Here is a 13,692-nt window from a genome sequence, read left to right on the forward strand (position 1 = left end):
CACAGGAGATAGGGAACACAGTGGGACTAAACACCCTACAGGCAAACTGGGATGCACCAGGCTGTGTTGCAGTGGGAGTGGTGCCAAAAGCCCAGGCATGAGCTGCTCTCTCTTAGTGGAAAATGAGAACGGGGAAGAAAAAGACAAGTCCACAAGTACAGTGTATAACTGCATGAAGAATGGCAGCTGATGGAGAAGCATGGTCAGAGATCTCATATTCCCTTTATTTACTATGGACCAGGCTTTCACAGATAAACACACATGACCTCTTACTGGAATTGGAGGAAAATCCACCAGTGGCAGAGCTGGGGCAGATAGGAGAGGTAGGAAGAAGTGGACAATTGGAGATCAGAACAGGAAAGAAGGAACGCTCAGCACAGGGCAGAGAAAAGCCACATGGGGAAGTGGAAGAGGGTGGTTTGTGGCTGCCTGCAGCAGCAGTGTCATGGTTCAGGCAGGAGGATGAGAAGGTGAAGGAGAAGAAAGGATCAGGACAGGTAGAGTAATGCAAGCATGTTACTATGCTTTGTCATGGCTGTGAACTCTAGACAGGTGGTTGGATGAAACCACTGGAGAACTGACACCAGTTTTATGCTGAAGGACGTACCCCTGAAAAGCCAAATGAAAAGTGGTGGGTGAATTTCTGAATCCTTGTACTTCTGCTCCACTGCTGTCTTTTGCATGACCAGGACAAGTCAAATGTGTGCCCTGCTTTGAGGATTCTTTCCTGCCTGCCCTGATTATCTTGACAGTGCTGACTGCCCAGAGCTGCTTTTTGCCAGGCCCCAGCCCGGCACTGTGCTCCACTTGGGCTGGTCCTCTCTTGGTGGCCGATTTGCAGATTTTGAGACAAGGAGAATGGTCTCTGTTTCTTCCTATGCTTTCCTTTCCTTCTCTAATGGGTGTCAGGACCTGCCTCAAGGCTGCTAGCTAGATGGGCCCTGGCACATCCCAAGGTGAGACCCTCACTTGCCACCAAATTCTCCTTGTTATAAGACACTGCTTTGTGCCAAGTTTTCGGGCACATAGCCACGGGATTATAGACAGCCTCAAGTAAAATCATTAGCATCACACGAATCTGCCCACACTCAAACCTGGAGAATCTGTGAGGCACCTGAACAGATGACAGCACCGCAGGGTTGATGAGAAGCGGCACCCGAGAGGTGGCAGCAAGACGCGCGGCATCTCTCTCCGGCCCTCGTGTCCGCTCCCCGCGTGGAGAACACAGCGGGGAGGGAGCAAAGGGACCCCCAAGCACCCGACCACGGGGTGTCCCGCCCCGCCGCGGACCGCCCCGCGGGGGCGGGCTGGGTGCCCCCACAGGGCGGTGCGCGGCGGGGCGGTACCCGCGGGGCGGGGCGGGCGGCTGCGGGCCGAGCCCGCCCGGGTGCAGTCGCCGCTCCGCGCCACGCCGCCGCGCAGTCCCCGCGCCGCTCCGTGGGCCGCCGGAGCCGCACGTCGGGCCGCCCTCCTCTTCCTCCCTACCGCCGCCGCCTCTCGCTATGAATGCACGCCGGGCCCTGCTCTCCGCCGCCTTGCTCGCCAGCCTCCTCTGGGATTTACCTTGCTGCCTCCCGGCTTCCCTCCCTGCCTCCTCGGAGCTCGCCGCCTCCTCCAAAGGTGGTCGCAGCCGCAGGGTGCCGCGGTCCCCACGGGAAAGCCGCCCGCGGCAAGGGGGACACGCCATGGACCGGGCGCTCCCGCGGGCGGAACCCCACGAGTACATGCTGTCTCTGTTCAGGACTTACTCTATCGCGGAGAAACTGGGCATCAACGCCAGCTTTTTTCAGTCGTCCAAATCCGCCAACACCATCACTAGTTTTGTAGACAGGGGACGAGGTAAGTTCTGGCCCCCCACGCCCTTCACGGTCCCCCTGGGGCTGCGGGTGTCCCTTCCCGCTGCGCTCCACGGTACGAGGCTGCCGTGCCGCGGAGCCTGGTGCTGGGGAGGTGGGGAGCGCGCTGCAGTGGTCACCGGTGCTGTTCCCCGCCCCGGTATTGCAGGAAAGTGCAGATCCCTCGGTAAACTGGGAGTCGCGTTGTTTTATTTTAAAGCAAACCGCTCCGCGGCACTAAACCCGAGCCGAGGCAGCCCTAAGTGCTGCGTGCGAGAAACACGAGTGTTCCTCCCTGAATCGTCATGAGCTGGTGGAAAACGCACCCCAGCTTTGCAGGCGGAATTTGGGTGTACATTCGACCTTGAAAAAAACAAAACAAAACAAAACAAAACAAAACAAAACAAAAAAACCCCTATAGCTCTTCTGGTTTCTTTCCACCCGCCGGATATAGGGTGGCTCTTATCGACGCGGCTGCACGGCGAAAAGAAAGTTTAAACTGACCGAGGGCAAGCATCTTCTGCCTGAGGCTGCTCTCGCCTCGGGTCGAGTTATCGGGGTTACCTGGAAGAGCCCCGAACCCTTCCGAGAGCGCTGGGACTGGGACCCTCCGGCTCCACTTGCGGGGGGCAGCGTGCAGCCCAGGTACCGCCCGGTACTGGGACTCAGCGAGGGGCGGCCGGACTTGACGTCTGCTCCGGGGCCGCATCCTTTGAGCTGTATGCGGGGTTGGTCCTCACGCACCCCCGGGCCGGGATTGGCAGCGGGGCCCGCTACATCGGGCCGCAGAGCTTCCCGGGCGGCATCGGTGCCGCGGGGTTCCCGGGCCCCCTCCGTGACCTGCAGCCCCGGCCGGAGCCCTCCTGTGCTTCTCTCTCGCCGTCGTATCGCTCGTACCCGGGGCCGCGGGTGCACATTTCTTGTCGATCCAGAGTAAAATTTCCCTTCCATAAAAACGCCCCCCCTGCCCCTTTTATTCCCCCCCCCCCTTTTTTCGTTACCCTGGTTGTGAGCCATTAAGAACAGACTAATTAACAGGTTCTTAATGAAGCTTGCGCTTTCATTCCTCCCCCTCTCTCACATCTGAAGACCCTCCCCTCCGTCCGCGCCTCCTCGGGCACTGCTGTACCTGCCGGGGGCTGGCAGCACCGGGAGCCGGGGCAGCTCGCCGTCCTCCCGCCGTGCCCCAGCCGTTTTAGGACAAAACACAGCGCCGGGAAAGTCACACGGCTCCCCGGAACTGCAGAAGCCGATCGCCCCAAACCAAATCGAACCGAACCTAAACCGACCCCCTTCACCGCCTCCCCGAGCCGGAAGCTTCTCCCCGCCCACGGCACCCAAGGCTCAGCCCCTTGCCCCATTGCTACCCCTGGCTCGGGGGAGTTCTTTCCGCGGAGAGCTCGGCGGGGCTCTTCGCCTCCCGCCGCGGTTCCCATTGCGCCTCTCTGGGCTCGGGAGGACGCGTGGGAGCGCCCACAGTATGTGCCCCTCGCGGTCGGAAGCCCGCAGACGTTTTCGAGGGGAAAGGGGACCAGGGGTTTTGCTCTCCGCCTTCGCCTTATGGGGGTTGTTTTCTTCGTCGCTGTTAAAAGCGGGGGTGGGGGGAAGAGGACTCCCTTTCTAGAAACACGGTTTCGAAAATTCAGCCGTCAGAAAGGAGCTGGACCGCTCCCCCTGACGGAGAGGAAACGGGGTGCTAATTCTGCGAGCCGCAGGAAATTGAGCCGCCCCCGATATCATCTTATTCTTGATAACCAGAAGAAAGACAGTTAATTTAACAAATTTAGCTCATCTCGCTGTATGTGGGATTCTACTCCGGGGGAAGTGATTTGCTAACAGAACTCCTGGTTTGATTAAGGAAAAGCCTCACTTTTCCCCATTGATTTTGATTTGATGTGTCACAGGCTGTGACCTTCTGCTGGACCTTCTGAGGGTTGCTTAGCATCAAGCCACTGATTGGAGTATTTCAACTCAGTGATCTAATTGAGTGTTCATGTCATAACATATCAAATATTGTCTAGTCTCCCATAATGAAGTGGACCAGCCGATGGCACATCACCAAAAAACTTCAAGAGAGCTTCCGTTCCTCTGAAGTGGTAACTATTTTACTGCCCACCTCCCCGTGGGCTCCTAGCCCAGTTAATTGGCGAGCTGGAGTTGTGCTGATGATGAACAGTCTTTGCTCAGGGAAAGCGGGGAAGGGGGGGGCAGATTTTCTCTCACTTCATTTGCAGACAGTATAGCCGCCCAAATTGACCCAATTAGATGGGCTGCTCTTTACCTAAGCGGCAGCTCCGGGGGGGATATGACGGTGGCCGTCCCACCTGCCGCACGCCATCCTGCATGGCAGAATTTCGGGGGGACAGCAGCCCGCAGAGGAGCGCGAAGAAACTTTTAGTCCTGCCGAGAAATGCCCTTCCCGTACGCGGCGGGTTGCTGTGCCTGCGTGTCCGCGAGAGCGTGCGGCGGGGCTGCTCGGCGCTCGGCTCCGACCGGCAGCAGCTCCCGGCCGCTGCAGTCCCGGGCCCGCCCGTCCCACCGCCCTCCGAGACTGCGGGGCAGAGCGCATCGGTGCAGACACCGACAGCCGCTTCCCTTTGCTTCGCTTCTTCCCTTCCCGCTTGAAACTAATAAGATCGTTTTCAGGGTAGCGCGAGAGGGAGTGAAGACTCACTACTGATTAATATATATATAATTTTTTCCCCCGTCGGTAGAAAAAGAGAGGAGAAAGGGGGGAAAGGGTTTGCGATTCCCCCTTCTCCACCCCCTCCCGCCCCCCACTCGCTCCCCCTTGTTACGGTCGCAAGATCAGACAGGACCTAGCTGAATGTAGGAAAATTACTGTTGGCACATGAAGTAACTCATTAAAACGCAGATGGTGCTCTCACTGGCCTCAGGACCCCCAGCATTGGAGCTCCACAGTCAGGCAGGACAATTAGGAGCTGCAAGGACTCCACCAGGCAGGGGAAGAAAAAAATAGAGAAAAAAAAAAAAAAGAGAGAGAGCGGGAGGGAGCTGGAGAAGGGAGCTATAAACAAGCGATCCCACAGCTAGCAAGAAACGCGGCATGACTGGGAACAAATCGAAAACAAAAAAAATAAAAATAGCTGGAGTGCGAGGGAGCACGATTTTCGAAAGGATCTCCGTGGGAAGGGATTGCCACGAGGGCAGGCTGCTGCGAGTGCCCCTCGCCTCAACCTTTTGTGTCTGCAGAGCTGCCCGCAGCACCGGCACGAAGGCAGGGCTCCCGCATACGAAATGCCGCGGTCCGCGCCTAAGGGACAGGGAAATCGAAATAGGTCAAGATCGTCTCCGTTTTCCCTCCCCGTTTTCTTTATGCAGTTTCGCGTTCCAGTTGGAAGGCAGCTGATTCGGATGGGCAGGGATCCGAACATCGTTATTTTGCTCTTGACATGAGGGTGGTGAATAGACGGCTAGGACGAAAGGGGGATCCCGTGTGCAGAAACAGAAAATGGCCCGGCAGAGTCCATGCTCTCTGTGCATGCGGCAGAGTGTAAATCTCACTTGAAGTTCATCTAGTACAACATATTTATGCAAAACAGCGGGTTTCTGGGTGGACCGAAAGCTGCAATGTAGTGTAATCTGTGCATCGCCTTTGCCCAAGCAGTGTTGTCGTTGGCAGGAGGAAAATGAAATATAAACAGGGAAGTATTTTAATGGGAAAGGAGGGAATTCACAACTGTTAATTATTTGGTGACCTTGTATTCGATTTGTTTGAGCCCCTTATAAAAACACTAATGCAGACCAGACGGCCGGAGCGCGGCGGCGAGCTGCCGCTCCTCATCCCCGCCGTGCACCCGGGAAAGGGGCGAGCGGCCCGGCTCGGCCCGGCCCGGCGGGGCCTCCGCGCCCGCGGGGGCGGGCGGGGCGCGGGCGGGGCGCGGGCGGCGGCTCCGCGCTGCCCGTGCCGGGAGGTGTTGCGGAGTTGGTGTTTTGCCCCCGCGCCGCGGGAGCTGCGGGAGGGAGCGGAGCGCGGGGTCGGGGCGCAGGCGGAGCGGAGCGCAGCGCAGCGTCCCCTCGGCGGCTGCGGCCGCGGCTGCACCTCTCGCCGCTTCCCAGCGAAAATGGGGGCTGTCGGCGGGGGGAGTATTTTTTAGTTTATCTTTAGTTTGTTTGCTGTCCCTGGAGAAGGCGTGGGGGCTCGCGCACGCAGTGTCGCGGGACGGGAGGGCGGTCCAGGGAAGGGGCGCCGGGAGCTCCGTAGATCCGGCAGCTCGGCGGGGCGGTGCGCTGCCGCGGAGCCGCTTTGCTAACAGGACGAGTAATTAACGCCCATCAAATCATTCCAGTGGCTCATTTCGGATCTGGTCCTGATTTTTTTCGTTATTACTATTATTTTTTAAATCCAGAAACCCTCCTGCGGGGCTTGCTAAGAGGCTGTATTGTTTTGTTTTGTTTTGTTTTGTTTTTTTGAGGGGCGGACACGTGGGGAACGGAGGTCCGAGGTCTCCGCCTCGGAGCTGTGGAGTTTCCGCCGCCCGCGGGGAGATGCTGTGCCGCAGCTGGGCTGGCCCCAACCGGCAGCCGAGTGGCCCGCGGGGAGAAAATCCGGCGCAGACCAGGGCCACTCGGTGCTGGGCACGGCAACGGGGCGCTTCGCCCTCCTCATTTACCTCCTCCCTTCATAGCAGAAAAAACCCTCAAAACTGTCGATCGGAGAAAACCCTCCTTTCCTTGCGATTTCGGGGCAGGCTAAAACTGAGGGTTGGAGTCCTCTCGTGCCTGAAGTCTGATTTATCAACGAAAGGGGATGTTTCAGTCTTTGCTAGTTATGGCCAGATCTGTATGCTCTGTAGCTCTATCTTAGCACTTCCACATTTACCACTCAGAAATATCTTCGCTTCATTTCTTAGCTCCAAGTGCTGGGAATATTCAGACCGATTTTCTCAACACGAATAATTTCGGAGGAATTATTTCTCCTCCGTCGAAGTGTTTCGGGTAGCGTAACCGCCGCAAATGGGGAACGGGAAAGATACTGGGTTAAGGTCTGTTACAGCAGGTAGAAACCCCCCAAGGAAGCTCCAGTCCACCTCAGCGCATCTCCTGGGACGATGCCGACAGCCGAGGGCCCGGAGCCTTGCGGGACGTCCCGCGGGTGTTGCAGCGATCCCTCTATGCCCGAGGGTCGAGAGTCGCTCGTGGGAAGCGGGGAGGTGGCGGCGAGCGGGAGAGTGGGGCAAGGGCAAGGCAGCCTCCCCGGAGCAGGTACAGTACAGCGGTGATCAAAGGTACATCACAGCCAGGTGCCTCCCCGCTCCGAGGAGAAAAAAAAAAAAAAAAAAGGAAACAGCCCTCCAACAACTAGTTAGTGTTTTTTTTGGCAGGATTGGGAATTCGTCCGAGGAAGGTGTGGTCTTTCTCGGTTACTCGATAGCGAAGCGAACGATACATTTAAATCTAATCACTCGGTGTAATAAAAAACCTCGGCGAGGCAGGCGCTGGGAGATGTGGAATTTAAACCCGGAGAAATACCACACATGGAGAGTCAGCCCCTTGTTTCCACAGCTTGGGTAATGCTCCGAAAGAAATACCTGTCAGCCTTGCGTGTCCGCAGACAACGTGTGGGCAGACCTTCGCAATTAGGGACAATATACGTTTTAATTTCCAGATTATTGTTGTGCGAGTGTCTGCAAAGTGTCTTTAAACTGAAAATGTGCTTTTGGTTTGCGAGTTTAAATATGGCTTGAAAGAGAATTTGGGAATGGGAAAATTCTTCTTGAATGTGGTTTGGGTATAATTTGCAGTGATGTAAAGTTAAGATCTGAGCCCTGATGAATTGGCTGGGAGCCCAGTACCTGATCTGCCATGAAAAGGGAAACTTTGTGTAGCCTTCGTTAACCCCCGTCTCTCCTCAAAGCCCAGACTGCGGCGAGAAAGTGAGCCGGGAAACGGGAGAGGCTTCACACAGGGAATTGAGGGAAAAGTCCCAACCCAGTCATTCATTTAGCTTCGGAGATGCTGAAACCGCAGCCACCGCACCGCGAAGGAAAGCGTGGGGGAAGGCGGGCGGGGGCCCGGCGCAGCGCCCCCGGCCCGGCCCTTCCCGGCCCGCCCGCGGGAGCACCGGGCACGCCGCTGCCCGAGCGCCTCGCGAGGGGCAGAACGGAGTAGGACTGCTCTCTTCCATCCGCCACTGACACATTCTTAAATTTCAGATACACCTACTCCCTCTTTCTGTTCCTCTTTCCCGCTCCTAATATTTTATTTTCGCCCGAAATAAAAGAATAAACTACGGAGAGTCGAAATAGAACAAATACTTACTGCGGAGCTAACACTCTACATTAACGCTACAAATATGAACACACCTCCCCTGTGCATTTTCTGCAATGTGACTTTCCCCAGCCCAGCTGGGATGACTTTGCTGTTCGCACCAAGTATTTCGGTAACGGGAATATCTGTAAGGACAGCTTCAGCTGAGAAAAAGGCAGATCTCGAGCTGGCTGTTAGAAACCCCGGGTTTCACCCCAGTCGCTCATTGGGTTTAAAGGAAAACTGAAGAGGACAAGCCCCTATCCGTTGTGCACTGCTCACAGGAAGAGAGAGGGACAGTCAGGGTGTCCCCACGTCGACTCTGCTGCCGCTCTTTGTGTGCTGGGAAGGCAGCAGCTTCGCTGGAACAAAGGGTCCCCAACCTAGACCCGTGTCTCCCCGTTTTGTGGTGGTTCCGGAGGTCCCGCTTTCCCTCCCCGCCCTCCGCTGCTTTTCCCACCCTCTCGACTGCGCTGGGAGCGAGCCAGTACTGGTTTAGGATTATGTATTCATCTGGAATTATTAGGTTACAAGAGTGAATAAATAGCGTTTATCTGATCGGATTCAAAGCTGCTTATTTGAAACAACCGGCGGCCCTGCCCCTTTCCCTGCCCTCCCGAGAGAGGCACGGGAGCCGGCAGCTGCCTGAGCCACTGGGACTTTTCCAGCACACAGTTTCGGTGCTGCTGAAGCCCGTCTCAGAGACCCGCTTGACTGGAACACATTTCTCTGCAAATCGGCCGTGTCGCCAGCGTGCCATGCCACCGAGCAACCCGGACCAGCCGTGAAGCCCCCCAAACCCTCGCCAAACTGGAGTCTCAAAAGATGCTGCTTGGGGAGCATCCCTGAGCAAGCCTTTTGGCACCCACAGTGCCGGAGCTGGTTTCCTCCCGCACCGCCGGGTGACAAGGGTCTGCAGACCCTTTAAAGCCCATTTTCAGCAGCGGGAACATGTGGGGAATTCAGCCTCTCGCTGCCTGCCTCCCGTCTAAGCTGCATGCCTGGATGTTACCCCCGAATGGGATTATTTCCTGCGCCGCGACAGGCCACCTGCGTGACGGTTCCTCGGGAAGGGGAGAGGTGCTGCCACCTTCGTGTCACCTCATCCCTCGGGGAAGGGCTGCCCTTTCCCTGAAAGCTAAGACTGCCGGGCAGTGCTGCCTTGCTCTTACACCCCGGCAGAGATAAGGGGGGTTCCAGGACTATGGCCCTGGCCAAGAATAGGACAAGGAGGAGTGTGTGTGCAGACGTCTGCTCCGGAGGGACAGCGGCCTGGAGGCAGCACTCTCCTCATCCTCACCCCATGGCGACTGGGAGTATCAAAGAGAGCGAGCATCTCTCTCTGAAACCAAGCGTGACACCCGTCTCTCCATTCCCTAAGCAACGAGAGCGATTAAAAGAGAATCCGTGCCCAGGCCCGGCTCTGCCTACATCCCGAAGCTGGGGATAGCCGCAGAGGAAGATGCTGATCTAGTTTCCTCGACGGACGCTGGAGCCCTTGAACGAAGGTCTGAGGCATCTCGGCAGGCCAGGAGATCGGTCTAAGCCCTGTCGGATGCCCGGGTATCTGACAGATGTTGGATGCAGGAAAAAACCTCCAAGACGAAGAGAAAGAGGAGAAGGAGGAGGAGGACCTGCGCTTTTTTCTTACCCGAGGGCTCATCCGCTTTTCTCTGAGGCTTCCAGGACCCCCTTGAAGGAGGAGGCAATGATACCAGAGATCTCTTGAGCTGTTGGACCCTCCTCCTGCAACCACGTGCACCTCAGCCCATGGCCCGCGCCCGTGAAGGGTAGAACTACCCCCACGCGCCCCCAAAACCCACAGGAGACTCATGGACCGAATCCTGGTCTGTACTTGCAGTGCTGATGAAACTGTCCAGCACCTCTAGGCAGCTCCCCATGGGTTTCACTTTTATTTTCACAGCTCGATAAAGCAGCTGTTGTCGTCACCTGGACTGTGGCAACATTTTTCGGGCTCTGCTCGTGGCTTTTTTCAGGCTCCTCCCGCACTCCCTGAGCGGGATGCACGACCGGGCTGCCTCTTGCCCCTCGCTGGGAAGGAGAAGCCCCACCGCGAGGAAATAGGCAAGCCTGAAGTGGGAGGCGGAGACAGGGATGCGAAAGGCCTGGGTTCAAATTTTCCGGGATGCCTGAAAGGCCTGACCGATTCCGCATCGCTCCCGCCGGCGCGCAGCCCCGGGGAGGCAGGGAAGCTCCGGCTCGGGAACTGCCTCTCCTTGCTCCTCGTGCCACGCCGGGCGAGGCGGGGACCGCGGCCATGCCCCGGCCGCCCGGCTGCGGGGGCCGGGCAGGTGTGCGGGGCCCGGCGGGCGCCCAGCCCCGCAGCCTGAGATGCCGCGTGGGTGCGCGGCGCGGTCCGGGCGGGCGCGGGGCCTCCCACGGCGGCTCCCTGCGGGGCAGGTCTTTTCCCAGCAATTCCCGCCGTCCCTGCTGCACTCTACGCTCCATCTCCCTGCTGACGTCTAGGGGAACACGCGGCGACGCAGGGCGACTGTCGAGTGTGCTAATCCGCACTGATTAACTGCACGTTAATCCGCATTGATTTTTTACATCGCCGTGGCGCGTCTGAAGGTTTTGGTTTGCATAAATCATCCCCTTGTCTCTCCTGCCCCGCAGGGGGTTCCCAGCGACCTGTCAGGTAGAGCCGAGGTTTTGAAACATACTTACCAGGAATGGTAATGACCTTTGATATCGATAAATAACAGGCGGGTGTATATTTCTTTAGTCTGTTTCTACCCCTGGGGCGGGCTGATTTTGGAAAAGCGGCGAGGGGCTGCTGAACAGAGGCTCCAGTGACACTTTTACTATAGAAATCTACACAAGCTTTACTAGCTTTTGGGGAAACACAGGGGCTTTGGGAATTTTTGTATTTGCTGGGTTGTAAACATTTTATTGGAAAGCAGCTCAGGGGAATCTGGTTTGCTTTTTGCGCTGCACTTAGTACACCGATGTGTCAAAAAAGAAGTCCAGGTTTTCCTTAGAGGAGCACAGATACGTATATATGGGGCTGATAGGAAGAGGATGTGCGTGGAGCAGGGTCTGCCTCTAGTCCTGGAGAGCTGTTTCCTGTCTGGTGAGGGTTCTTCCATACTTTCTTTCCTTTCCATATTCTTCACTTTCCTTTCCATATTCTTCCCTTCTCCTTCTGCTTCTTTCTCCTCTCCCTACCCTCCCCCGGTCCCGGTCCGGCTGGAGGTGGGGGGTGAGGCAGGCAAGAGCGGCCCCGGCCGGGCAAGCCGGCGATGCTCCCTCCCTCTCCCGCCTCAGAGACCTCTCGGCAGATCCCCCCGAGCGCAACTGACTGTAATTATTTTTATCTCGCAGACGATCTCTCGCCCGCTCCCTTGAGGCGGCAGCAGTATGTGTTTGATGTGTCGACCCTCTCGGAGACGGAGGAGCTCGTGGGGGCCGAGCTGCGCCTGTTCCGCCGGGCCCTCCAGGGCCGCCCGCCGCCCGCCGCCCCGCTGCACGTGCAGCTCTCCGCCTGCCTCTCGCCGCGACCGCTGGACTCCCGCGCCCTGGACCCGCGGGCGGCCTCGTACGCCGGCTGGGAGGTGTTCGACGTGCGGCAGGGCCTGCGGGAGCAGCGGCCCTGGAAGCGGCTGTGCCTGGAGCTGCGGGCCTCGGCGGACCGCGGGCCGCGGCGCTGGCTCGACCTGCGGGGCCTGGGCTTCGCGCGCCGGCCGCGGCCGCCGCAGGAGCGGGCGCTGCTGGTGGTCTTCACCCGCGCCCGGCGGCGGAGCCTCCTCGGGGAGCTGCGCGCCGAGCTGGGCGCACCCCCGCCGCCCGCTGCCCGCCGCCCGCCGGCCCGGCGCCAGCGCCGCACCGCCTTCGCCAGCCGGCACGGCAAGCGGCACGGCAAGAAGTCCCGGCTGCGCTGCAGCAAGAAGCCGCTGCACGTCAACTTCAAGGAGCTGGGCTGGGACGACTGGATCATCGCCCCGCTGGAATACGAGGCCCACCACTGCGAGGGCGTCTGCGACTTCCCGCTGCGCTCCCACCTGGAGCCCACAAACCACGCCATCATCCAGACCCTTATGAACTCCATGGACCCCGGCTCCACGCCGCCCAGCTGCTGCGTCCCCACCAAACTGACCCCCATCAGCATCCTCTACATCGACGCGGGCAACAACGTGGTGTACAAGCAGTACGAGGACATGGTGGTGGAGTCCTGCGGCTGCAGGTAGCGGGCGGGACGCCCCTCGGCGGCAGCCGGGTCTGCGTCTGGCGGAGGTGCGGCGGCAGCGGCGAGCGGGGCCCCCGTCCCGCGGCCTGCCGAGCGCGGCTGGGGCGGAGGGGACCGGCGGAGGGGCGGGCGGCGGCCCGGCGCCGGGGTTCCGCGGCGGCTGCCCGCGGCGGCGGCGGCGGGGGCTACGGCAGGGTCGGCCCGCGGCTGCCGACGGGGAAGGGCGAGCGGGCCGGGCAGGCGGAGAGGCCCCCGCCCGGTCCCTTCCCCGCTCCCCTCTCCTCCCCCGGGGTTTATCTGGCGATCTATCCTCCTCCCTCCAAAGGTGAAGGCAATTTACCAAGTACAAAAAGAGTCGGGGGAGGGAGAGGGAGCAGACTGATCCCTCTCTCTGAAGTTGCTCTGAAGAGGGCTGTTTCATTTCTGCGCTCTCTCTTTCACATTCCTGCAAGCTTACCAGCCAGAAATAGCCTACGGCCCCCCCCCGCCCCCCCCTTTCCCTCTCTCCCCCCAAGGGGAAAAAAAAAAAAAGAAAGAGAAAAGGAGAAAAAAAAAAAAACAACCGGGAGTTGCTTAAGATTGTAATTATCAGCTAGGTTTTATTTTAAGACAGCAAACTGTGAAGAGCGAAGTGTACAGAAAGCACAACCGGGGTGGATTGGAAAGGAAACTGCTTCGGGTGCCACGAAGAGTGCAAGGATGCCATTGCCAGGTCTCTTGGGTGGCTGTGTCTCGGCGGCCCTCGCAACTTGCAGCAGTATTATATGCAAATGTTGTGCTGGAAAATGCGTTTTATGTAAGATTTCTGTTTCTTTCCCACCTTTGGTCTCAGATGTGGCTTCACCTGAGGAAAGTGCACTTCGAAGCTCTGCCTAGCCCTTTCTTAATGTAATTATTATGTTCGTAGTTTCAGGCTTTCCCCCACCGATTTCTAGAATTGTTGGCTTATCTGGTATTGCAGAGCTACAAAGTTGTGGAAAAAGATAAAAAAGAGAAGAGAATAATATAAAATGCTAATAAAAAGACTCGACCAGGAGCATTAATTTAAAATGCACATTTTGCTTTGGATGCACTGTTGTTCATGTAAAAGTTGTAAATATTTGTTTATTTAAACAGACTGAAAAGTGCAAAATGGAGATGAACAACATGCATTTCTTTTTTAATGTACAAAACATGATATGCACTCGAAATGTTATAATTTCTAATATTTTAAAAGTTTATATTTGAGTTGTACAGAATTAAGCATTAATCAAATATTTCATCCTTACTTAACATTATCATTTCCTTAAGATATTATTACAAGATTTTAATTCTGTGCTAATAATGGAGAAAATATTTTTTTTTTGCTGTCTACCTCAATATAATGCAAGTATTTACAAC

The 13,692-nt window shown here is 57.3% G+C and overlaps 1 protein-coding gene across 1 annotated transcript; it reads left to right on the forward strand.

Annotated features, from left to right (window-relative positions):
* Positions 1–1,368: 1,368 nt before the first annotated feature.
* Positions 1,369–12,379, forward strand: GDF6 (growth differentiation factor 6). The gene is made up of 2 exons (XM_068184453.1): positions 1,369–1,839; positions 11,451–12,379. The coding sequence occupies exons 1-2, from the start codon at positions 1,503–1,505 to the stop codon at positions 12,311–12,313; spliced, it is 1,200 nt and encodes a 399-aa protein (XP_068040554.1). The 5' UTR covers positions 1,369–1,502; the 3' UTR covers positions 12,314–12,379.
* The last annotated feature ends 1,313 nt before the right edge of the window (positions 12,380–13,692 follow it).

This window comes from Anomalospiza imberbis, chromosome 1, assembly GCF_031753505.1.
Source record: "Anomalospiza imberbis isolate Cuckoo-Finch-1a 21T00152 chromosome 1, ASM3175350v1, whole genome shotgun sequence".
Taxonomy (NCBI): domain Eukaryota; kingdom Metazoa; phylum Chordata; class Aves; order Passeriformes; family Viduidae; genus Anomalospiza; species Anomalospiza imberbis.

Excerpts from the sequence above, each read along its gene's own strand:
- GDF6 (XM_068184453.1), top strand. The coding sequence starts at position 1,503 with ATGAATGCACGCCGGGCCCTGCTCTCCGCCGCCTTGCTCGCCAGCCTC. Across the intron at positions 1,840-11,450 it reads TTTTGTAGACAGGGGACGAG|ACGATCTCTCGCCCGCTCCC; the intron begins GTAAGTTCTGGC and ends TTTATCTCGCAG.